This window comes from Phodopus roborovskii, unplaced genomic scaffold (assembly GCF_943737965.1).
Source record: "Phodopus roborovskii unplaced genomic scaffold, PHOROB, whole genome shotgun sequence".
Taxonomy (NCBI): Eukaryota; Metazoa; Chordata; class Mammalia; order Rodentia; family Cricetidae; genus Phodopus; species Phodopus roborovskii.
The window spans coordinates 11,530,080-11,554,576 of NW_026126413.1; the positions used below are offsets into that span (position 1 = coordinate 11,530,080).

Consider the following 24,497-nt stretch of genomic DNA (forward strand, 5'->3'; position numbering starts at 1 on the left):
ATTTCTACCTGCTGAGCCATCTCACTGGGCCTCAGTAATAACTTTTTTTAAAAAATATTTTTCTTTATTTTGTGTGAGAACCTGCCTATGTAGATATATACCACATACATGTCTGGTGCCCAAGGAAGACAGAAGAGGGTGTCAAATCTCCCTGGAACTTTACAGACACTTGTAAGCTGCCATGTGCTGGAAACCAAATCCAGGTCATCTGAAAGAGCAGCAAGTGCCTTAACTGTTGATATATCTCTCCCAGCCCCTCAGTAGTAATTCTTAAATAATCCTAACTTAAAAAAAAAGGGGGGGGAAAGAGCTGGAAAAATGGCTCATCAGGTAAAGATGCTTGCCCCCAAGCCTGACTACCTGAGTTTGATCCCTGGAACCCATATGGTATAAATGATGAGAGAGTGACTTCTGTAAGTTTTTCTCTGACCTCTACAAGGATACCATGGGGTACATGCCCCCACCCACATACATAAGTGAATGTAAATTAAAAATTAAATGTATGTATAGAGAAAAGGTATTTTTAATTGGATGATTTTATATAAGAAAATAACAAAGGCATCCTTTAAAAGTAAAATGAATTACATTAAACAAATTCCTATCTTCCTCACAAACTTTGACTAGATATGTTATAGACATGTCTTGATCAATTTTCCTCTTTATCTTTTGTACATACACATCTCAAATTCAATTCAAAAATGAGATAGTTTCCAAAGAAATTAATGAAAATGACATTTTTGCAATATGAAATCACAGAATATATACAAAGGTTTATCCTGATTACCATCCACATATATTTTTGCATTAAAAATAGAAATGCCAATAGTTCCTAGCATAATGCAACAGACTCCTCATAAAAAATTAATCATGCACAGATCCTCCTGTTGTAAATGGCACGTTCCTTCACATGGCCGGCTTTGTGTGCTTGGCTCAGCTGGTGTCACTGCAGTCTTAAATCCTGCTAGCATGTCACCTCAGAGCTGTTTCACAAGAGGAGTTTCTCTCCAGCCCCTTCCTCAACAAGTAATTAATTCATTTAATCATTAAGACAGTACAGCCAGAGTGAGAATCTTAATTACTAGTTTGCTACAAATGGAATTTCAACTGCTTAAGACTCAATTAATTCTGTTGTGAAGATAAGTAACTGCTCTTAGCACTTGGTTTTACACATGGCCATAGGGCAATTTAGTTTGCATAAAAGCAAGTAAAACCATTTGATTCTGTCTCTTGAAGCTCTCATCACATTTTTTTTTTAAAGTGCCAAGAGAACACTCCCAAAAAGTGAGTCATCCAAAGCAAAATATCTTAAATGTAATGTTTTATTAGGAAGTAGAAATGAATTGTTTCTACAAAGAGCAATCAAACTAATGAAGTCACCCAAACTAATTTGAATAAGAACTTTTAAGAAATATTATAAAAAGGAAAAACAAACTTACTAAATCTTGAATCACCAAAGTGTTAGGTTGAATACAAAGTATGTGACATATTTAACAGTTCACAGTGGCCCTGGAATTAACCCTAAATCTCAAGCCATCAACAGCAAATTCACAGCTGTGACATTAAGAATTGCCTTAAGGAGCTGGAGAGCAGCTCGGCAGTTTTGAGCACTTAGTGTTCTTGCAAAGATTTGGCTTCATTTCCCACTACTCTCATGGTGGCTTACAACCACCTGTTATTCCCCAGCAAATCTGATTGCATATGAAATAAAATAAATGACTGCATATAAAATAAATGAATGACTATTAAGGTTCTTCCATAAAAAGATACAATAAAATAAAAATTGACTCAAAACTCAGTATGTCATGGCTATCCAAATCATGTACTATCCCACAAATTCCCAACTAAACAATACCTGATTCAAATTAGAGTTCAGACAAAGCACACAGTACATACAACCACACACTCCAAGAAGTGTGTATTCGCTGGGTGGGGAGAACAGAGAGGTGTCTAACACTCATTTTCAAGTTTGTTCCTGGGCTTGCCAGACTGCTGGGGTGAGGAGCACCAGCCTCCAGCCTGTGGGCAATCAACTATTGTGGGACATGAATTCTAGTTCTATCACTTGGTTCCTTGTTAGTTAGTAACTTATTGTGAATGTAGGGTGATTCATTTATATTGCTTATGAATTCCTTTTGTCATATGAATTCTCTCTATATATCCATATACTTTTTTTTTTCTTTTTTGCTGAACCATTTGAAAACTGCAGATAACAAGGATATCTATTTCAGTAAGGGACCTGTGGAAATAATTTCTTTAATTAGGTGGTTTCAAATCCCATCTGGCCATAAGAGACTCCTACTACAACACTTCTCAACAAATGATCTAAGGTTATGACCACCTGGAGGATTTGTCAAGCCACGTTATCTCTAGGCTCCAACCCCAGAGAATCCTACTCAAGTCCATTTAGGAGTCTGAATTTTGATGGTTCAAGAATCTCACTAGAGAAGTACAGTTCCAGAGGACACTGGGGTTGTTATTGCTCAGAAGTCTAGACAAGGCTTCCCCAGCTATCCTGTATACAAATTACCCAGAGATCATATGGAAATACATATTCTCATTTATTGTGGCTAGGGTTGTGACTTTGGTTTTTTGTTTGGTTTCAGAGACAGGGTTTCTCAGAACTCACTCTGTAGACCAGGCTGGCCTTGAACTCAGATCTACCTGCCTCTGCCTCCTAAGAAGGGTCTAAAGGTGTGTGCCACCACTGACAGGCCAGTGATTCTGTATTTTAACAAATATCCACCTGACTTAGTGCTACAGTTTCTTGGCAATCATTGAGAGCTAAATGGGCTGTGGAACACTGATTAAAATATAATGATTTAAAAAACATAGTCTTCAAACTTGATCAATAAAAACAATTTCTAAGCTGACACAATTTTAAAAAAGTCTTATAATCTTAATTTGAACACCCTTAATAATTAACGAAGTTCTGTGTGTGTGTGTGTGGTTTTTTTTTTTTTTTTCTTTTTTCACTCAACTATTTTCTTTGAAGTACCCAAAGATTTAAATTTTTTTGTTGTTATTATTTTGGCTGTTAAAATCATGTGTTCTGGATTAGGCATGGACATACATGCCTTTAAGCCCAGCTTTGAGGAGACAAGCAAATCTTTTAAGTTCCAGGCCAGCCAGGTCTACATACAGTGTCTCCCAAACAGAACAAACAAAACAAAATACCATTATTTTTGGGTATAGTGGCACACACTTGCAATCCTAACACTTAGGAATGCTGAGGCAAGAGTTATCTGTAATTTGAGGCCAGCCTGGGCTGTACACAGTAAAACCCTAATGCAAAAATTAAGTAACTAATTAAAAGTAAAAGTAATATAGATGCAGAAGCAGGCAGATCTCTGAGTGGGAGGCCAGCCTGGTCAGCAAGGATAACCCCAAGCCAGCCAGGGCTATAATGAGACCTTGTCTCAAAACGGAATAAAATAAAAATTGGAAATAATAATGGCTAGTGAAATAGCTAAGCAGGTAAAGGGGCCTGATAATCTGAGTTAGATCCCCAAGACCACATAACAGAAGCAGAGAATCAACTCCCTCAAGTTGTACTTGAAAAATAGCGTAGAAGTGTTCTAGGCTTTGAGGCCATGAGTATAAAAAGCCCAGAAGTATAAAACAGATGCTGTCAGGTGATGGTGGTGCACACCTTTAGTCCCAGCTCTTAGGAAAAGCAGAGGCAGGCATATCTCTGGTTTACAGAGTGAGTTCTAGGACAGCCAAGGCTACACAGTGAAGCTGTCTCAACGGCCCCCTACCCACCCCCCAAAAAAGAGAAAGAAGAAAAAAAATTCACAAAAATTTTTGTTTTCTTAAGAGAAATTTTTTGCTGGGTGGTGGTGGTGCATTGTTAGTTCCAGAACTCTAAGAGATAAAGGAAGACACATTTCTAGAGTTGGAAGGCAGCCTGGTCTATGCAGTGAATTCTAGGACAGCCAGAGCTATGCGAAAGAACCCTGTCTCAAAAAAACAAAGCAATTTTAAAAATCTTAGTTATAAAAGATATAAATCTAATTACTTTTCTAGTTCTCATTCTCTCATGAATCTTTTGGTTTTGGTGGTAGCTAAGTGCATAAAATACATTCAGTACTAAAAGTATAAAATTTAGTATAAAGCTCCGTGTTTTTCAATTCCAAATACCATTTGTTCACAGAGTTGTACAAATTTAGGGTCTGGTTAATTTGGGTATGTGAAATTTCTATTTATTTGCAAATATTTTAAAATAAATTTATAAAAGTTAAAAGAAGTCTAGGTAGGGTCATGAACAGTAAGCTCTCTAGGCTTGGTATTTTACCAAATCTATAAGGGGCTTAGAAAGATGACCAATAGGTTGCATTTTTCAACAAGTTTTTGTTTTACATTATAATTTGCAGTATGCTGAAATAGTCCAGCCAGCTAAACTAACACATTAATTTCATGTAGGATTTCTGATGAGAGGAAGCTCATTTTCTCCTTTTTTCTTCATGGATATTTGTTTTTACATCACCCTTTGTCAAGCTTCTCCTATTTGTATCTTTACTTTCAAAGATCTGTATTTTTGACATCACAGTACTTAGGACTCTTTCTTCAGCTAGAAACTAAGAACCTACTTTGCATGTAATGAAAACAAAGATAAATTCTTCCAAAAAAAAAACAAAAAAAAAAAAAAAAAAAAAAACAAAACTATCTTTAAGCATTACATTGTGGCCTAAAAACTTATTATTTTTAAAATTATTTATCCTGATGATTCTTATAACTGCCAGTTACTAATTTTTTATAAAAGCATACAGTAAAATTAACAGAAAGATTACAAAATAGGAAACAACCAAACTATGGGTTTTAAATCGGGCATAGTGGTGTGCCTAAAATCCCAGCTATGGGAAGTGATGCAAAAGGTCTGAGTTTGAAACCCTGGGCCACACAGCAAGTTGCAGACCAGCATCAGTTATGTAAATACCTCCTCAGTAAACTAAATATATAAGAACAGTTAAGGCTACCAAGATAAAGTCAGAATATAAATAGAGCTCTAAATTAGAAAGCACCTGTTTCTTCTCGACTCTTCCAGGCTACAGAGTGCTGTAGTATTCAAAGCATCCAGTCTTTATGATTCAAATTCCAGAGAAACCAGGCAGTACTAACTACTAATAAAGGAGTTTTTATGATTATCTCAAATAGTAGGGAAACATTTGAACACTCAAAAGATTTGATTTACATAAGATACCTCAAGAAGATGTACTATATCTTGTAACAGAAAACTAAATATTACCTATTCTTTCTGGTCTCTATCACAAACACCTCCCACCAGAGAGGTGTTTATATACTAAGTTGAATACATGCATTTGAAAATAATATAGCCTCTGGTTTTCTCACTAAAATCTGTATCCCATAAAACTAAAACTAGTAAAGAAACTCATCTACCAGGGAGGACCTTATAAAACAGTAGAAACAACAGAAATCAGCTAGACTAGACTGAGACTAAGACTATATTACGTCTTAGGTAATAAAATACTTTAAACATATGAATTCTATACAATGAGAAGCACACATTTTCTATCCCTGTAAGGAGCCCTTACTGAACAAGACTGAACAAGAACCTGAAAGAGCTGTCCCTACCCACTGACAGCAGCTGAAGCAGAGCAGTCCCATGCACCCTTTCTACTCTACACAGCCATGCCATAAAAACAAACACTTGCCCTAAAATTCCGATATACCACTAAGCAAACACAAGTTTGATTCTCCTACCTGGATTCTCAACTGACCCGGTCACTGGCCTGTTGATGACTACTGCACAGCAATGCAGAGACTGTCTACAAGAGGAGCTAAAGAAAGTGAAGCTAAGCAGCGACGAGCAGACGTAAGAGGTTAGGGGAGAGTGAAACAAGTCTAATGGCATCTGCTTCCTTGATATTCCTGTCCTTCCATGGTAAAAAAGCCAAGGCAGGGAAGTTTTTATTTAAACTTGTTCAAACTGGCTTGTCAACGCGTGGAAACAAAGAGTCTATTCAACTAAGCCAGAGATGACAACATCAACATGAGTGCCAGGCCTCAATATTGGCAGTGAGTGCATGGAGCACTGTGATGGAAGGGTTCTGAGATCCTCCTTGGAAGAAAAATACTATGATACGTGTCTTTGATACTGTGTCTTTGGAAATGACATTGGCACACATACAAACCAGCTGCAAAGCCCAGAAAGACTAAACAGAGTGGGGGGGAAAAAAATCACATTAGGGACAGCCTAGTATCACCAGTAGACTGGTCTATACATTGAGTTCTAGGACAGTGACAGATACCCAGTGAGACCCTGTCTCAGTCCCCTCCTACCCTGCAAAAAAAAACTATCAAAAATACCAACCAAAGCTCAGAATGGTGGAGCATGCCAATAATCCTAGAGGCTCCACTCCAGAGACTAAGAAGAACTATCAGCATGACATTTTAATGTTCCAATTATTCTCTGACCTAATGTCTGAAGCTTCAAGCTGATTCTTTGGATTCTTTTGTTTTTACATAATACCCTGGGATCACCTGTGACTTACGGGAAAGTTTTGCTTATATGTTAGGTTCAGACTTCAGTTCAAATATCCTGGCTTCAATTAATTTTTCATAGTATTTTTAGATAATAGGTATACATATAGTCATAAAGTAACACAGAAAGGTCCCTGGTAAACACACCTTGCACAAGCTCTGAAAATAACATTTGGAAAACTACAGTTTGATATAACCCGACTACAAAGATAAAAATCTCCACTTAGATATCTCAGCATCCGCATTCTATCTTTAAGTAGGTCTGTCCTGATTTTTTTCCAATTGGCCTTAGGATCAAGAACCCTGGTGGTGGTGGTGGTACATGCCTTTAGTCCCAGCATTCCAGAGGCAGAGGCAGTCAGACTTCTGAGTTGGAAGCCAACCTGTAGTGATATTTTGTTTGTAATCTAACAAATAAAACTTGCCTGAAGATCAGAATGTAGAGCTAAGCCACTAGTTAGCCATAGAGGACAGGCAATGGGATTAAAGGCATACACCACCACCATGGTGTATTCTTAATGCTTAGCACAGTTAGCACTCAATAAAAACATTCCCTAGAAATGTATGTGAATGAGAAAAGAAAAGCCACTATGCCGAAGAGTTAGTATTTGCTCCCCATCTTTATTTATTAAACAGGCCTTCTGGCAGGCCGGTGGTGGCGCACACTTTTAATCCCAGCATTTGAGAGGCAGAGGCAGGAGGATCTCTGAGTTCGAAGCCAGCCTGATCTACAGAGTGAGTTGCAGAACAAGCTCCAAATCTACAGAGAAACCCTGTCTTAAAAAAAAAAAAAAAAAAAAAAAAAAAAAGAACAAAACAAGAAAAAAGAACCCCCCCCCCCACACACACACACAGGCTTTCTCTATCTGTGGCTAACTCTCAGAAATTCAAATAAATCAAAACATAAATAGTTTCATTGAGTAAGTTATATAACCACTTTAAGTAACTAAATTATTATCTAATAAAGATTGTAATAAAAGCCTTAATCTAGAGGCTGGAGAAATGTCTCAGTTTAGAATATTTGTTGCTCTTGCAGAGGACCTGTCTTCAATTCCCAGCACCCACATGGTGGCTTACAATCATCCACAATGCAATTTCATGAGTTCTGACACCCTCTTCTAGCCTCCTCTGGCACCAGGCATGAAACTAGTACATATGCAGACATAAATATACAATAAACAAACAAACATGACTCATTTTTAAGACTGACTCCATTTTATAGTTTCTATGATATAAAGTTATAATTTAAAAAATAACAATAATAAGGCAAATATTTGTTTTCTTGCAGTTTATCATCTTACCAGGTCTTTCTTTCCCTGTGCCTTTTGACTCAGCAAATTTTTGTATCAAACTTTCTATTGTAGTATTAGCCATATTATTTATAAATTCTTCATGAACCTATTAAAAAAAAATAAAGATTTTTTTTTCTTTTTTAACTAACATTCTTACTTTATAAAGCAATTTAAGAAGTTACAGATTTTTTTTTTTTTTTTTACCTCCCATATTGTTTCCTAACTATGTTGGCAGATTTCTAGTGATCAACTTCTGGTTACCTTCTCTACCAAAACATTACCTTGTAGACAGTTATTGCTTTTGATTATTTTAGAGACAGAATTCTCTATTTTTTTCCTTTTTTTGGACTCGATTTGTAGACCAGGCTGGCCTTGAACTCACAGATCTACTTGCCTCTGCCTCCCAAGTGCTGGGATTAAAGGTTTGGGCCACCACTGCCTGACTAATGTTTGCATTTTAAACAATGAAGGAAAAGACATTTCCTCTCTCTCCTTATTTCAATATACCCCAGATTATCATTCAACACATTCTGAATACTTGCACATTTAAATTTTCTAATTTCTAGGGCTGAAGAGATGGCTCTGGGGTTAAGAGCACTTACCGTTCTTCCTGAGGACCTGAGTTCAATTCCCAGCACCCACATCATGTGGCTCACAACTGTCTGTGACCCCGCTAGAGGGGCTCTCACACCTTTGAATTCTGTGGGCACCTGCTCTCTTGTGCACATACCCCACATACACATAACTAAAATAAGAAACAAGTAAATGCTCTAATTTCTGAAGTTGCTGCTCTAACCTTAAAATAGTAAAACTTGAAAAGAGAAATAGTCAGAAGTTGGCAACATCCAATTTTAATGAAGACTATATAGTTAATTCTTAGAGCAGGTAACTATTTAAAATAACCAGTTGTTTAATATATACTAACTAATACTGATTAAGTATAGTTAAATAACTATTCATTTATTTAGTACTTAGTTACTTTAAAACAATTTAAATTGGGGCTGGAGAGATGGCTTAGTGGTTGCTCTTCCAGGGGACCCAAGTTCAATCCCCATTACCCACGGAAGAGGCTCACAGACTTTTGGGTAAAGTTGATGCCTCTGACCTCCAAGCACCTTCAGTCATATGTACATACCCACACACAATTTAAAAAACAAGAATAAATCTTTAAAAAATAATAAATTTCTGCCAGGCACTTGTGGTGTACCCATTTAATCCCAACACTTAGGAGGCAGAAGCAGGCGTGTCCTTATGAGTTTGAGGCCAGCCTGGTATACAGAGCTATTTCCAGGACAGGCTCCAAAGTTACACAGAGAAACCCTGTCTCGAAAGACATGAAATAACAACAATAACAACAAAATAATGGTAATAATAGCAATAGTAATAAATTATCATGCTTGGTGATCAATAAAAAAATACATACACATTCTTCATGTGAAATAATTCAGTATCATATGTATGATTTCTAAACAATGTGATAAAAGACTTAATAAAGAGCTATAAATGCACATGAAAATTTCGTAAACCACTTCAACATAAAGCAAAAAAATTTACCTGGCCTATTTGTAAATGAATTTCCTTTATAGCATTTGACAAGGATCCTATAATTTCCTTTATGTGAATGAGATGAGTTTCTTCAATATCTTGAAATTTCTGGGTTTGAAATATAAAAGTTTTGATTATAAAATATACACATATACATACAAATGTAAGTTTTAGAAGCTACCTTAATACAGACAACTAAATTAAATAAATTAGCACTATGTTTTAATTGCTTCTAGACAAATGGACCTAATAAAGTTTTGCCAGGTGGTAGTGGCTCACACTTTTAATCCCAGCACTTGGGAGGCAGAGGCAGGTGGATCTCTATGAGTTCCATACCAGCCTGGTCTACTAATCAAGTTCCAGGATAGGCTCCAAAGCTACAGAGAGCCCCCCCCCCAATTATATGCATGTATACATATACACATATATGTATATGTACATATATATGCAAAGCTGGATGTGTTGGTATACACTATTAATCCTAGCACTTGGGAGGCAGAGGCAGGTGGATTTCTATCCTATCTCAGAGGTTAAAAAATGCAATGTCAAGACCAAGTACGGTGGCTCCTACCTATAAAGCCAGCACTCAAGAGACTAAGGCAAGAACACAAGCTGCAGGTCAGCTTGGCCCACACAGAATCTAAAAAACACACAAACAAAACAAACTCTATGTGTGTGTGTGTGTGTGTGTGTGTGTGTGTGAGAGAGAGAGAGAGAGAGAGAGAGTGTGTGTGTGTGTGTGTGTGTGTGTTTGAAAGATGTCTAAACAGTTAAGAGCACTGGTTGTTCTTCCAGAGGACCAGGGCTCAATTCTCAGCAACAACATGGAGGCTCACACCTGTCTTTAACTCCAGTCCCAAAGGGTCTGATGCCTTCTTTGGGACTATACAGGCAAAACTCCCATATTTAATTTAAAATGTTAAATAACATCAATAAAGAAAAATACTGAACAGCAAATTCTAATTCTTATTCTAATTTAAATGGTTAACTGAAAGTATTTAACTAGTAGAAATACAAAATTAACAAATCAAAAATAAATAAAATAAAATTAACAAATCAATAGCAACATATTCTTAATTGGTTTTTCAAGATTGACTTCTCTGTGTAGCCCAACTGTCCTGGAACTCACTTTGTAGACCACCTGGCTTCAAACTCACAGAACCATTTGCCTCTGCCTCCCAAGTGCTGGGATTAAGGAATGCACCACCACCACCACCACCTGACAACATTTATTTTATACTTCTGGACTTTTAAACTCATGGCCCCAAAGACAAGGATACATCTACCCTACTATTTTACTCATTTTTCAAGTCTGTTTTATTTATTTTTACTTTTTACATTTATTTATTTTATGGGGGGGGGGTCGAACCATGACTCATGTAGAGGTCAGAGGACAACTTGCAGGGACAGATTCTCTCTTCCTACCAAATGGGCTCCTGGGATTGAACTCTGAATATCAAGCTTGGCAGCAAGGGCCTTTACTTGTTGAGCCATCTTGTCAGTCCCAAGTCCCAATTTTAAATGTCACTTCAACAAAAGGAGACTCCCGACCTCATGATTTAAATTAAGTCACTTCTATTATCCTAACCCCCAGAAGCCTAGTCCTTTCCTTTATAGAATTTATAAAAATATGTTATGTCATGCTTGCCTCCATCCTCTGTACTGTCACCTGATTACGCCCTGTAACTAGCACAGTGCCTTTGGCATAACAGATAAGCACGGATGTGATTACCTGCATGCATGCAGACAAGCATGCATACCTTTTATTTTGTGAGATGTAAGCTGTTCATTTTCTCAAGTGAGGACAGAAAAAAACAAAACAAAACAAAAAAACTAGCAATCAAAGTCTCAGATTTATCAAGACTTCCTTCCTATCTAACATATGCCCACAAAGAGAGAAAAACTATTTTAACTTCTGAGAATATAGAAAAAAATAAAGTATCCGATCCTTGTCCTCATATAATTTACATTTCAGTGGAAAAAGATGCAATAACAAATAGGAGTGAAGGGGCCAATGTACTTCACCAAGGTGTAGCTCCTCAAAAATAATGACTAAATGCCCCACAAAGTCTCATCATTAGCCTCAGGCCCAGAGCTGCAGCACCATGAAGCATATGCAGCATGACATGGTAAGTCACTGTGAACTGTGGGTCCTCTTGCTATCTACTAGATGAAATTAAATTCCTGATGGTGCTAGGTGCTAAGAACATAAACAAGAGTGGGAGTAGAAGCGTTAGGTAGGATTCATAAAGTGCATCTACCTTAAAATAAGCCCTCAACTAGGGCTGAAAGAACACCAAATTACATATAATTTATCCCAAGTTAAGAGAGCACAAATATTTTCATTGTCTATCTTCCTCCACTGAAATTTAAGTCCTGTGAGAACAAGGCATTTTCATTTGTTTACTGCTGTATCTTCATTACTGAGATCTTCCAGTTTTCTTCTTACACAGAAGTAAATCATAAACTCGAGTCAAGCCTGACAACCAGTATTGTCTTCACCATCTACCAATGCCTTCATTTTACTTAATGATCTTTAAACAGCTCTTTTACTTATTTGAATAAACCTTTTTGACACTGTTATATAGTTTGGATATACAATATCCATCACAAGCTCATGTATTTGAACACTTGGCCCCAGGTGGTTGAACTGTTTTGAGAGAGCATGGAATCCTTGGGCAAATGTAAAAGATAGGGCCAGGACTTAAGGAGTCTACGCTGGCTCTACTTCTAGACCAAACTTTCTACTTCCTGATCCTCTAAGATGTAAGAAAGCAGCCTCATAGTGTCTGTCTTCTGTATCATGATGAACTAAATGTAAACCATGTGCAGAGGTAAATCCAGCCCTTCTCAGGTATTTGGTCACAGTATGTGAAAAGTAACTGGTATAACTAGCATTAGTACGCTGGCATGTTGGCCCTCAATCTCCCAAATAAGATGCCAATATAAATTATTACAGCACTGAAACAGTTCATTTAAATTTTTCTAATACTAAAAAATCTGAACAGAAACATTCTATTATTTAATCAATGTATTCAAATAAGCATCCTGTCTTCGATTTAAAGCCTTAAAAACACCAACCTGAGCTGTTTCTGTCATCTTCTGTTCAAAATCAGCTTTTGTTAATGCATACTTTTCCACATAGAGTTTGTAAGTATCCGTAGCTTTCTTAGATTTAACAGCTGCCTATAACAAAACAAAAGCATTTTTAAGAGAAGTATTTATTTTATTTAATCTTATGTGCAAAGAGTGTTTGCCTTCACAAAAGACTGAACGACATGCATTTCTAGTGCCCTCAGAGGGCAGAAGATGACATCAGATCTCCTAGAACCAGAGTTACACATGGCTGTGAGATCGCGTATGGGTGCTGGGAATCAGACCTGCTCCTCTGCAAGCCCACCCATTCTCTTACTGCTGAGCCCACCTCAAAAGCATACGAAACCTAAGTCAACCATCTTCCTTTCTTCATGTAAGGTAACATGAAGTATATTTTAAGGTTTTGGTATGATACACAATAAAGTTTAATCCTTTAGTGCCTGCCTTAATTACTGCCTTTTTATTATGGACAGACAACAACTCAGGAATTAAATATGGACTCTTTTTTCTGTAATGGAATATAATTCAAAAAATTCAAACATGTCCATGTTATACCCCAGAGCAAGATTGTATAACCATAAGCAACAACTGTGAGAAACCAGACAATGGAAAAAAGTGCACCAATCAGAAGCACCTGACACTTTTCTACAATAGTGGGTCTTCCTTCTTTCCTATTAACACACACACATTTCATTTAATGTCTGATTAAAGTCTATAAACAAAACTCAAAATTAGAAAGCCTGGTTTGCCATGATAGTTCTCAGTTTCTAGGATGTTCCAATAAATTTATTTTTACTTTTTATCTACTTTTCCTGGATCTATATTTTCAGGATCTAAAAAACTACTATGGCAATAATCTAGTTTTAATTTTACCAGTTACTTACTGAAAAAAATATTAGTAAGAGAAGAACATGGAAAAGTTATATAGGACACATTTTCCTCAAGGACGTTGTAAAATAACCTATACATGAATAGAAATCAGAAGGTAACAAGACCACAGAAATCAATATAAACCTTGGATGAGACACATTCTGGCAAAGACACACTAATCAGCTCTGTACTGGGGCAGACACATGGCTACAATCAGTCTTCACTGCTCTAGACAGTGGTACATAGACAACAGCAGCAACAGGCAAAGGCAGGGGTCTGGGAGTAGCAGGTGTGTCCTGGGGATGGCAAGGAAAAGAAGAAATACCTACTGTCTAAAGGCTGATCAACTTGAACATAAGAAGATGGGCTACGGAGTAAGAGTTCAAAGATGAAGGACAAACTGCAGGGTTTCAATATAGAAATACCTCCATATTCTATTCTATACCTCCATATCTTTGATGAGATAACAAATCTTCTGATGAGCAATGAATAGTAGAATGTAATAGGTAAAGCCTATCCTTAGTAAGAACAAAGTGAGTTTCATCAAACTACAGTGAGGGGGACATATCAGGTAATAAGACTAGATGATAAAAATTCTGCTAAGGGGTCTAAAGTAATGCTAAGAACCAAGTACAAGCTTTAAAACAGGAGATCTGTGTAGGGCCAATCAGTGCCAATATGTAATTATCTTTCGCTGTGTTTCCAGGACAAGAACTAGAAATGGAAAAACTAGCTTTGCTGTGGGCTGAGATTGGCAAGAGACACATATGGTCTTCTCTACATAAATAACCTTGTGTTCTCTAAAATTCAATAATAAGTTCTACTAAACATATATGTCCTATGTTTTCCTGCCTTTTAAAATAAGATGTTTACTTGTGGTATGTATGCGTCTGTCACATATACATGAATACATAGCAAGGCCAGACGACAAACAACTTCAGATCCCGACACTGAAGTTACAGGCAATTCTAAACTGCCTAACGTAGGTGCTGGAAATCCAACTCATAGTCATCTCTCCAGACCTGTCCAAACTATTTCACCATGAAATAAAACTAGCCTTAATGCCAGAGGAATATTAGTTAAAATTCTGGATCTACCATTTACTTCCCTTACTATTTTATATTTTTGAGTTTTACATTGTTCTCTTACTCCTAAAACAGGAACAATACCAGATATCTTTAAGGGAACAGTAGTGACCGAAATATAATTAGATAAAGTGCTTGGGGCTAGTGAGATGGTCATGGTTCAGCAAGTACCTGCAGTACCTGCTGCCACACCTGACAACTCTGAAACCCACATAAGAGTGAGCTGATTCCTGAATATTGTCTTCAGACTACAAAGCATGCACAGACACAAACACATTAATGGAAAAACAATGCTTATGAAAGGATCTGGCACATAGGCCGATTTGCAAAATAACTGTTAACAGCTGTTAAGTTTCTAACAAGGAACATTATAAAAAATACACATCATTAAATTTTGTTGTTATATAAAGCCATGTCAAAGTTAATGACTTGTACAGAGTTGCCCATTCCTAAAGAATGTAAATAAAATCTGTAACAGTTGTACTTTGCTTCTATAGCCATCTGATACTACTAATACTAGGACATCCTGGCCCTGTTCAAATACAACTGGTAGATAAAATGTCTCTGTAAAGTTTACTATATTCTATCCCAGAAACACTGTATGAACATGTTTGCTAAAATTTATTTTAGAAAAAAAAATCTAGTCAGGCATGGCACTACATGACATGCATTCAGGAAGCAGAGGCAGGTGAATGTTTCTGAGTTAGAGGCCAGCCTGGTCTACAAAGAAAGCTTCAGGACAGCCAGGGCTGTTACACAGAGAAAACATGACTCAAAAAACCAAAGCGAGAGAAAGAAAAGTCTAATGGTATAGTCATATGGGCTTCCTTTTGGATTTTCTTCTCATTAAATCTTTAGTTTCAAAAGAAAAATCAACAGTCTACAGTCCATGGAGTGGTTTATAGTAACAGCTTAGCACACAATACAGCCTGACTAGGAGACCTTCTTCCCTTGTCCCTCATCCTAATTCTCTTTTATTCTGCTACTACATTTTGCTAAATAATTTATATGTCAAATACTAATAAAGACATGATTGAGAAATTTACAATTTAAAAGAATATTCATAAACGGAGAGTTAAAAAATGACCATGGCCACAATTTATTTTTTGCGTCCATACTTTTAAAAGCAATTTATTTCATGGAACCTTTCTTCAGATTCATTTATTATTTAAAATTATGTGCAGATATGTGCATCCGCATGTGGGTCTGGGAACAAGAGTGCAGGCACTGATAGAGAGCAGAGGTGTCAGATCTCCTAAAGCTGGGGTATAGATGGCTGTGCACCACCTAATATGGGTGCTAGGAACTAAACCTGGGTCCTCTGGAAGAGCAGCAAATGCTCTTAATGCTTAACCACTGAGCCACCTCTCCAAGCCCCCAGAATTGTTCTTATAATCTTTCTTTCCTTCTTTTTTGCCGTGCCAGAGAACTGATCCAGGGGCTTTACAAATGCTAGGCAAACCAAGTAAAACCTGCAGTGCTAGTGATGGAACGTACCTTGCTGAGTCACTGGCAAAATAGAGGCCCCATGGAAACCCCCAAATATCACAGGCTATTGCCAATGCTACTGGTTGCTCTCTACAACCTGATGGCAAAACCCTACTGTTAAAGACAACACTTACTTATATCACTGAACATGGAGTAGTTGAGCTAGTACCCAACTGGAAGCTGCACCCCTACTGGGTAGTGTTCATGGTACTAGAAGGTATTCTCCACAGTTCCAGATGCACACCTTTAATCCCAGCACTCGGGAGGCAGAGGCAGGTTGATCTGTGAGTTCGAGGCCAGCCTGGTCTACACAGTGAGTTCAGGACAACCTCCAAAGCCACAGAGAAACCTTGTCCAAAAGGAAAAAAAAAAAAAAATGTGTTCTAGAATCTTACTTATTTGCTCATTCTACATGGGAGGTTTTTAGGTTCTCCCTCTTTTCTTCCCCACTGTGAGAAGTGAAGAAGCTCACGGGACACAAGAAGCAGTCCACCCTCCACACATTACTTCATCATTCACACCCACCATGTAACTTTCAGGTTATGTATGGCCAACTCCAAGATCTAATTTAACATAAATTTTTAAAAGATGGTTTTAAATTACTTTCCTTTTAGGATATTAGGGATATGACCAAAAGAGTCACGGGACTATTTCTCCAGACTGACTCCAGGTCAGGATTATGCAACTATAGTTATGCCTCTAAGACCCCAATCTCCCAATCTCCCAGTCTTTGAACTTAGATGAGTGTTTCACTCACACAGCTTTCAGCAGTGAGCCGGGTTCTTTATGACTTATCATAAGGTGGGAACATCTGTACCCTTTGTCATGTAGGTGTCAAATCCCACTGCCAACCTTAGGAATTTGAGCCCAACACATTTTGATTACAATCTTCTCATGCCATTTTGGGCTTCTGATCCCCAAAGACAATACTCTTACTTTGAATTCAATTAACTTGGCTTTTCTGTTTACATTTATTTATAATTGCTTTGTCTGGACTTATAGGTTTTTGAACTACAAATTTAATTGTACCCATCTTTTTCTTGCCTCCCAATTTTTACTTACTATATAAACTTTAAAGAAGCTTATTACTTCAAATCCCATTATTTTTATTTTTTCTCATCTAACTTTTATCTGGAAGATTATATTTGGTTTTCTAATTAGATATGTTAAACATTTTACAAAGACTTCAAAATTGTTTCTAAAAGAGATATTTATCAAATAAATGAATGGTTGAGCTGCTTGAAGAGGAAAAGGCCAAACATGGTGGTATATGCCTTTAATCCCAAGCAATCAGGAGGCAGAGGCAGGTAGATCTGAGTTAGAGGCCAGCCTGGTCTACAAGTTCCAGACCATTCAAGGTACAAAAGGCAGACCCTATGTTAACAAACAAACAAACAAACAAAAAACAAAACAAAACAAAGAGGGAAGGAAAGAAAACCAACTTTACTTTCAGTTAAAACAGAAACAGAATAGGGAAAAAGGTTATATAGTCCACTGCAATGCAACATAAATTTGGTCAGAACAACATACACTTAAAGCTTATCTTTAATTGACTATATTTTTCAAATACACTAAATTATTTCATCAATTATCTTACTGTGTAAGTATCCAGAGGTAGGGTGATGGCTCAGTCAAGATCATGCCAGGAAAGCATAAAGACTTGAGTTCAAGTCCCCAGCATCTACACAAAAGCAGGCATGGTGGGGTGCTTCTGTAACCCTGCTCCTGAAGAGGGTAGATTCTTGGGATTGTAGGGACTCAATGCCCTCCTAGTCAGCCTAGCTCAGTTAGCTCCAGGTTCAGTAAGAGACCCTGCCTCAAATGATAAGGGAGAGTGACAGAGGACAGCGTGACCTCTGACCTCCACAAGTGCATACATCTGCTCTACTCGTACAACATACATTACACACACAAAGAAGAGAGTATGCTGGAATTATAGAGGTATTTTTACTATAATTACCTTTTCTATTTCTCTTTGTGTAGCTCCTTCTTTTTTCAGACGTTCTTGTTCTACACACTTGGCATTGTAATTTTCCTTAGACTTCTGGAGGGCCTGAGTTATGTTCTGAATGGCTTGGACTGCTTCCAGGGTCCCTGCAACTTCTTCTTTAGTCTGTTTGATAAGAAATGGTTCAATAAATGAGCTGTAAAGCACCTACTATGTGACCACTCAATCCTTTAACAAGAAAAGTTACCTTTTTATGAGACTTTACTTGCTCCTCTCCATACTTCTGAACTTCTTTTATTAATTCCTGTAATTTTCTAACAAGATCCAAATGACAATTTGCTAATTTTTCTGTAGATGTTTTGAACACATCCCATACTGGTGCAAATGTTCTAAGGGAAAAACACAGTATGAGGATAATTTATTAAAATAAAAGAGCTGATGAGATGGCTCAATAAGTAAAAGCATGCTTGCCATTACACTTGATGACCCGAGTTCAATTCCCAGAGCCCACCAAAGAGAGAGAGAACTGACTTCAAAAAGTTGTCCTCTGATCTGCTGCTCATGTGTGCCATAGCACAGGTGTGTCTAGTCACACATACATATCACCACATGCCATAATAAAAAGTAAAAAAATAAGTGAAGTTTAAGCTTCTAAATTGAACCCAATGAAATCAATAATGCTATTATTCAGCAAACTTCTTTAGGTTAAAAAAAATGGAATTAAAATACTGAAATGACCAATTGACTATGTTTGTCTGTCCTTGGTTAATTATTTAAAATATCTTTGATCCACAGGGACACAAAATTTGGTTAATTTTATGTCACAGGTCTTCATAGCTCCTGCCATTTAATTGTATTCAGACACATCATAAGCCTTCCTATGACCAACTAATGTTAAAAGTTAACTTATCACACTTTCAAACTATTAGTATTCCATTAAAGATACTTCATCAAAACTAAAGTTTCTCGGGACTGGAGAGATGGCTCAGTGGTTAAGAGCACTGGCTGCTTTTTCAGGGGACTCAGGTTTAATCCCCAGCACCCACAAGGCAGCTCACAATTGTCTCTAATTCCAGTTCTAGGAGTTCCAAAACCCTCCCAAAGACATACACACAAGAAAAACACCAATCCACATAAAATAAAAATAAATGAAAAAGAATAATAATAAAGTTTCTCTAGGACTGGAGACATCTCAATGACTGAGTGCTTGTCTCGCATGTAAAAGACCCTGGGTTTGATTCCCAACACCACAATAATAAAGGTAACAACAATAAAACATTCTCTTCTGAATTTAAACAAGCAAAAATCAATTTTTACATGTGATTTCTTTTTGCCTTCATAAGTTTCCCACAAGTTATTTAACAGCAGCAATCTGAACCCTTTCCTTGAGTTTTGTAACTGTACCTGCATACTTAATTTACTATCACTTTTCTACCAGTATATGGAATGTGACACATTTTCCTCCCACTTTTTCCTCAATAGTAAAGATTTAAAATATGCAGCAGGCTCAAATACATCCAAGGACTTCTATACTTACCATCCCTTGGAGAACACTAAAGTTTCTATGGTTAGTTTAAACCAGGCTGGTCAGTGCAGAATATTCTAAAGACAGATAATTCTGTGCTCAAGTATTTGCTTTAAAAGTCTCAGCGATAAAGTTTGTAATAGAAAGACAAATGGCAACAACAGCCACTAAGGCAAGAGGGTAGAGAATACAATGACTTATTCTAACATGACTCTTTGCCAATTGCTATCGTTCCTAACCAATAGAAAAGTTAGCTGGAGTAATCATGATATGCAATTATAAAGTTCAAAGAGGTAGTTGTTCTGATATTCTACTCTGAATTTCAGTCAATACTAAATCTGACAGTAGTTAGATGGAAATTTTCAAGAAAAAAAAAATCTAAAAATACATGGGACTTCACTTCCTGTAAGCCTGATATACACTAGTCAAGAATTTACAAGACAGTTAAGGCAGTGTACCTTTATCAATATATTCTTTTCACCAAAAAGGGATTCAATACAAAATTTCTCTAAAAATAGATTTCTTGAGGCCAATAAGGTGGCTCAGCAGGTAAAGGCACTTGTTTTGTAAAGCCAATAGCCTGGGTTCAGCCCTGGGAACCCATGTAAAGGTCCTACCTTCCTACCACTCTATAAAAAGAATTCTTTTGTTTTCATTGTATGTGTATGGGTGCTGTGCCTACATGTATGACTGCATTACATGTGTGGGTGTCTGGTGCCCATGGGGACTAGGAGACACTGAGTCCCTGGAACTGGAGTTACAGGTAGCTGTGAGCCACATGTGGAAGCTGAGAACTGAACTTGGGTTCTCTAGAACCCAGAGTCCTTAACCACTAAGCCACCTCTCCAGCTCTCTCTCTCTCTCTCTCTCTGTCACTCACACACACACACACACACACACACACACACACACACACACACAAATACATTTTAAATTTTATTTTAAGTGTTATTTATAAGAAAGTTGCAGAAGCCAGGTGGTGGCGCATGCTTTAATCCCAGTACTTGTGAGGCAGAGGCAGGAGGATCTATGTGGTTTGGGGCCAGTCTAGTCTATAGAGGGAGTGCCAGGATGGGCTCCTAAACTAACTAGCTACACAAACTCTGTCTCAAAAAAATAAATAAATAAATAAATAAAAAATAACAACAAAAAAGTTGCAAATTAAGAATAACCAAAAAATACACACATACAAAATTAACCAGACTCAAAGACACAACTCAGTGGAATTTCTATACAATTAAAGAGTAGCCAATTGGAATGGAAGCTATAAAGCTTCACACTGGATTTTATACTTTCACTAATGAATGTTCTTATACACTTATCCACCACTAAAACCAAAAAATCCACAACGAAGTTAGAATCCGAAAAACTATGAGGTTTATATCCTCTTAATAATTCTTGTTTGCAATTAGTGTTTTGCCATTTCAGCCTTCTTTGTCCTCTTTTCTACATGTTATCAAGTACGTACATGTACATTTGTTTACAGACACACACACTCTTACTTTATTGGCTAGGTTACAAATAAGAGAGAACATGCAATTTTTACAGATTTATTTAAGAAATTTCAGCTGGGCAGTGGTGCCCCACACCTTTAATCCCAGAACTTGAGAGACAGGAGAATCTTTGTGAGTTCGAGGCCAGCCTAGCCTACAGAGGGAGATCCAGGATAGCCAGAGCTATACAACATGCTAAAAATTTTAGGATAGGGGAAGGAAAGGAGGGTGGGAGGGACGGACAGATGGAGATGAATATTTGAAAAACAGTCAGAAATTAACTCACCCAAGTTGTGAATAATTGCTTGCAGATTTTGCTAGTTTTGTCATTGATCTGGAATAAGCTTCTTCTATTGTAGCTCTGTTAAATTAAATTTCTGTATTATAATATATATATTGTTTAGCAATCCAAACACAGCAAAGTTTTAAAAATGCAAAAATGAGAGCATGCCTCAAAATACAGGGTAAAAACAGCAGGGGGCCCTAGTGGATGTCAGAAATCATGGACAGTTTTAACTTTATAGTTATGGTTTGGATATGTAGTATCCCCAAAAAGCTCTTATGTTGAAGATTTGGTCTCCGGCTGGTTATCCTAATCACTGAGAGGGCATGAGACGATGAGACCTCTGCCCTAAGTAACGGATTAATTCTGAGGTGGATTCATAACCTGGTCACAATACTGGAAAGTGGTAAAAATCAAGTGGTGGGGTCCACTTGGAGGAACTGTGTACTCTGGGAAGACAGACCTCACTCTTAGCCTTTTCATCTGGCTCTATGCTTCCTGGTGGTCGTAAGATAAGCAGTCCCTGCTAATTTTCCCACTGCTGTGATAGCTGGCTTTGCCTCAGGCTCAAAGCAATACACCTAATCAAACAGTAAGGCAAAATAAACCTTTTCTTAACTATGTGGTCACAGTGATGGCAAGTATAACTAACTAATCTGCCCTTATACATACTTCTATGAGCAAATTAATTTATAAACTAGGCACTCTAAGAAATTAACAGTAATAACTAATAAAATACTTCAGCAACAACAATAAACAGCAACCAGCAAAGCCAAGCATGGTGACATGAACCTATAATCCCTGCACTGAGCAGGCTGAAGCAAGAAAATCACAAATCAGACTAGTACACAATTGGGTTTAATAATTCCAGCCTGAGCTATAAGCTGAGCCCCTATACTTAACATACTCAATAGTTTTATTATTACTCAACACTGTGATGCATATTTAAAATAATGAACCTGGACTGGTGAGATGGCTCAATGGCTAAATATGTCTGCCACCAAGCTTGACAGCCTGAATTAATCCCTGGAGCCCACATAGTAGAAGAGAATTAAATCCCACAAGATGTCCTTTAACCTCCACTCCAACGCAGGTACACAAAATAAAGGTATAATTAAAACAACTTAATAATCATTTGCACAAAACTGAATCAATAGCAATTCTGAGGTCCTGAACCTCAGAGTCTAATTTACTTTAAAAATAGATCTAAAGCATTAAGTATTTCGAACTAGAAAGTGTTTAACTGCCAACAGCATGAAGATTTTGGGGTAAGAAACCAGTCAAAGCTATTAAATTCAAAAATTAAACACACACATATTAGTGAGTATTGTTACATATAAAATAAATACTGATGTGGGGGGGGGGAAACACCATAAATTGCCTTATACATGCTACTCTAAATGCTACACCTTTATCTTTTCCATAGCTAGCCCAGACCTTCTCTATTGTGTGCGTTCAATATGTAATAGTCTACACCCATCCCTGTCTGTCTATTTATTTTGATGGTTCCACACCGCTCTTGCACTAATGTCCAACTCTCCCAGTCTAACCATACTTAGACATCTACATCATCTCCAATTCCAAATTTCTACACTCATCTTCAAATCCTTCCTAGTCACACAAAAAAACTGCCCAGACAGTATTAACCAAACGCCCCTCAATGTGATTTTATTCTGTTCCTTTATCCAGTTAAGCACCAGTCATGAGCACACACACCTATAAATCTCATCTAGTCAGTATGCTGAAGCAGATCATAAAGAAAGCTTGGAAAACACAGAAAGACAATACCTCAAACAAATAGACAATAACAAAAAAATTCATCATTCTATATTTTTAAATAATGCTATGAGTAGTACTTTTATCATCTTTAAAAAGTTAATACAGAAAGAAGTACTAGATTTTTGGTTTTTTGAGACAGGGTTTCCCTGTGTAGTAGCCCTGGGTATCTTGGAACCCTATGTACAACTCAGAGATCCACCTACCTCTGCCTCCTGAGTCCTGAGATTGCACCACCAACCACTAGGCTAGGTATATTTTTGTTGGTTATTTTTTTTTTTTTTTTTTTTTTAGTAAAATAATACTATCTTAATGGTTAAGTTTAACTAGAAAACACAGGGCTGAAGAGATGGGCTAGCAGTTAGGATCACTGGCTGCTCTTCCAGAGGATTTGGGTTCAATTTCTAGCACCCACATAGTGACTCACAACCATTTCTAACTCCAATTCTGGGAATCTGTTGCCCCTCTTTTGGCCTCAATGGGTCCTGTAAGTTCATGGTACACGCAGGGAAAACACCCATACACATAAAATAATAAATATAAAAAAGAAAGACACTGAAACATCTGTGAATTAGGATAGGTTAGACACCAAAGCCATCTATGGAGGAAAATTAGAAAAACTTGAAATTGGGAAGTAGCTGTGGGGCGAGGGGCACATGGGGAGAGGATACATATGAAGAAAGAGCATCAAAGAGCTAACAAGACAGTTTAACAATCAGAACAAATGTCAGGCAACTCTTTCCTGCAGGACACCAAGGAGAAAAGAAACAGCTAAAAAACTGAGACGTAAAACAGGGTTTTTCATAGACAAAGCTTACAAAGAGTTAAAGAAAACCTCACTGTTAATGAAGAAAATGTAACATCCATTAATTATTAACTTTATAAGAATCTAGGACCAGTTGTGGTGGCATACACCATTAATCCCAGCTCTCAGAAGGCAGAGGCAGGTAGATCCCTGTGTTGGAGGCCATTCTGGTCTACAGACAGAGTTCCAGGACTACACAGAGAAACCCTGTCTTGAACAAAATAAACAAACAAACAAACAAATAAATAAATAAATAAATAAATAAGCAAACAGTAGGAATTCAGTAGTCCAGCCTGATCTACTGAAACCCTGTCTCCAAAAACCAAAAATAAATAAGAATTCAGTAGTCCAGGCTGGTTTATTTAGTGAGTTCCAGGACAGTCAGAGCTATGGAGAAAGACCCTGTCATAAGAAAAGAAAAAGAATTCAATAGCTATAGAACTGGAGAGATACACTTGAAGCTCTTGCAGAGGATCTGGGTTCAAGTGCCAGTACCCACATGGTGGCTCCTAACATCCCTAACTCCAGTTCCAGCAGATCCAGGGTCTTCTGGTGCATACACACAAGACACATACATACATATGTAATCAAAGCACTCCTACACATACAATAAGTAAATCTTTTTTAAAATTTCTATCAAAACAATGAGGCGCAATGAAGAATGATGTAGCTCAGTTGTAGAATGTTTGCTTCATGTGCTCAAAGTTCTACGCTCAAACTCCAGAGCCATGAAAGTAAAACAAAACAAAATAATTATCCATGACAGAGAACAGGCAATCTTAATAAGCAT

General features: G+C 37.3%; 1 protein-coding gene across 2 annotated transcripts in view; it reads right to left on the minus strand.

Annotated features, from left to right (window-relative positions):
* Nucleotides 1–24,497, minus strand: part of Fcho2 (FCH and mu domain containing endocytic adaptor 2) — a 77,633-nt gene that overhangs the window by 35,374 nt on the left and 17,762 nt on the right. For both annotated transcript variants that reach the window (XM_051183038.1, XM_051183037.1), the window contains exons 3-8: nucleotides 21,130–21,204; nucleotides 18,073–18,214; nucleotides 17,838–17,990; nucleotides 12,420–12,524; nucleotides 9,348–9,446; nucleotides 7,803–7,899 (exon numbers count right to left, since the gene is read on the minus strand). In XM_051183038.1, the coding sequence (XP_051038995.1) occupies nucleotides 7,803–7,899; nucleotides 9,348–9,446; nucleotides 12,420–12,524; nucleotides 17,838–17,990; nucleotides 18,073–18,214; nucleotides 21,130–21,204 (671 nt within the window). The remainder of the gene's footprint in view (nucleotides 1–7,802; nucleotides 7,900–9,347; nucleotides 9,447–12,419; nucleotides 12,525–17,837; nucleotides 17,991–18,072; nucleotides 18,215–21,129; nucleotides 21,205–24,497) is intronic.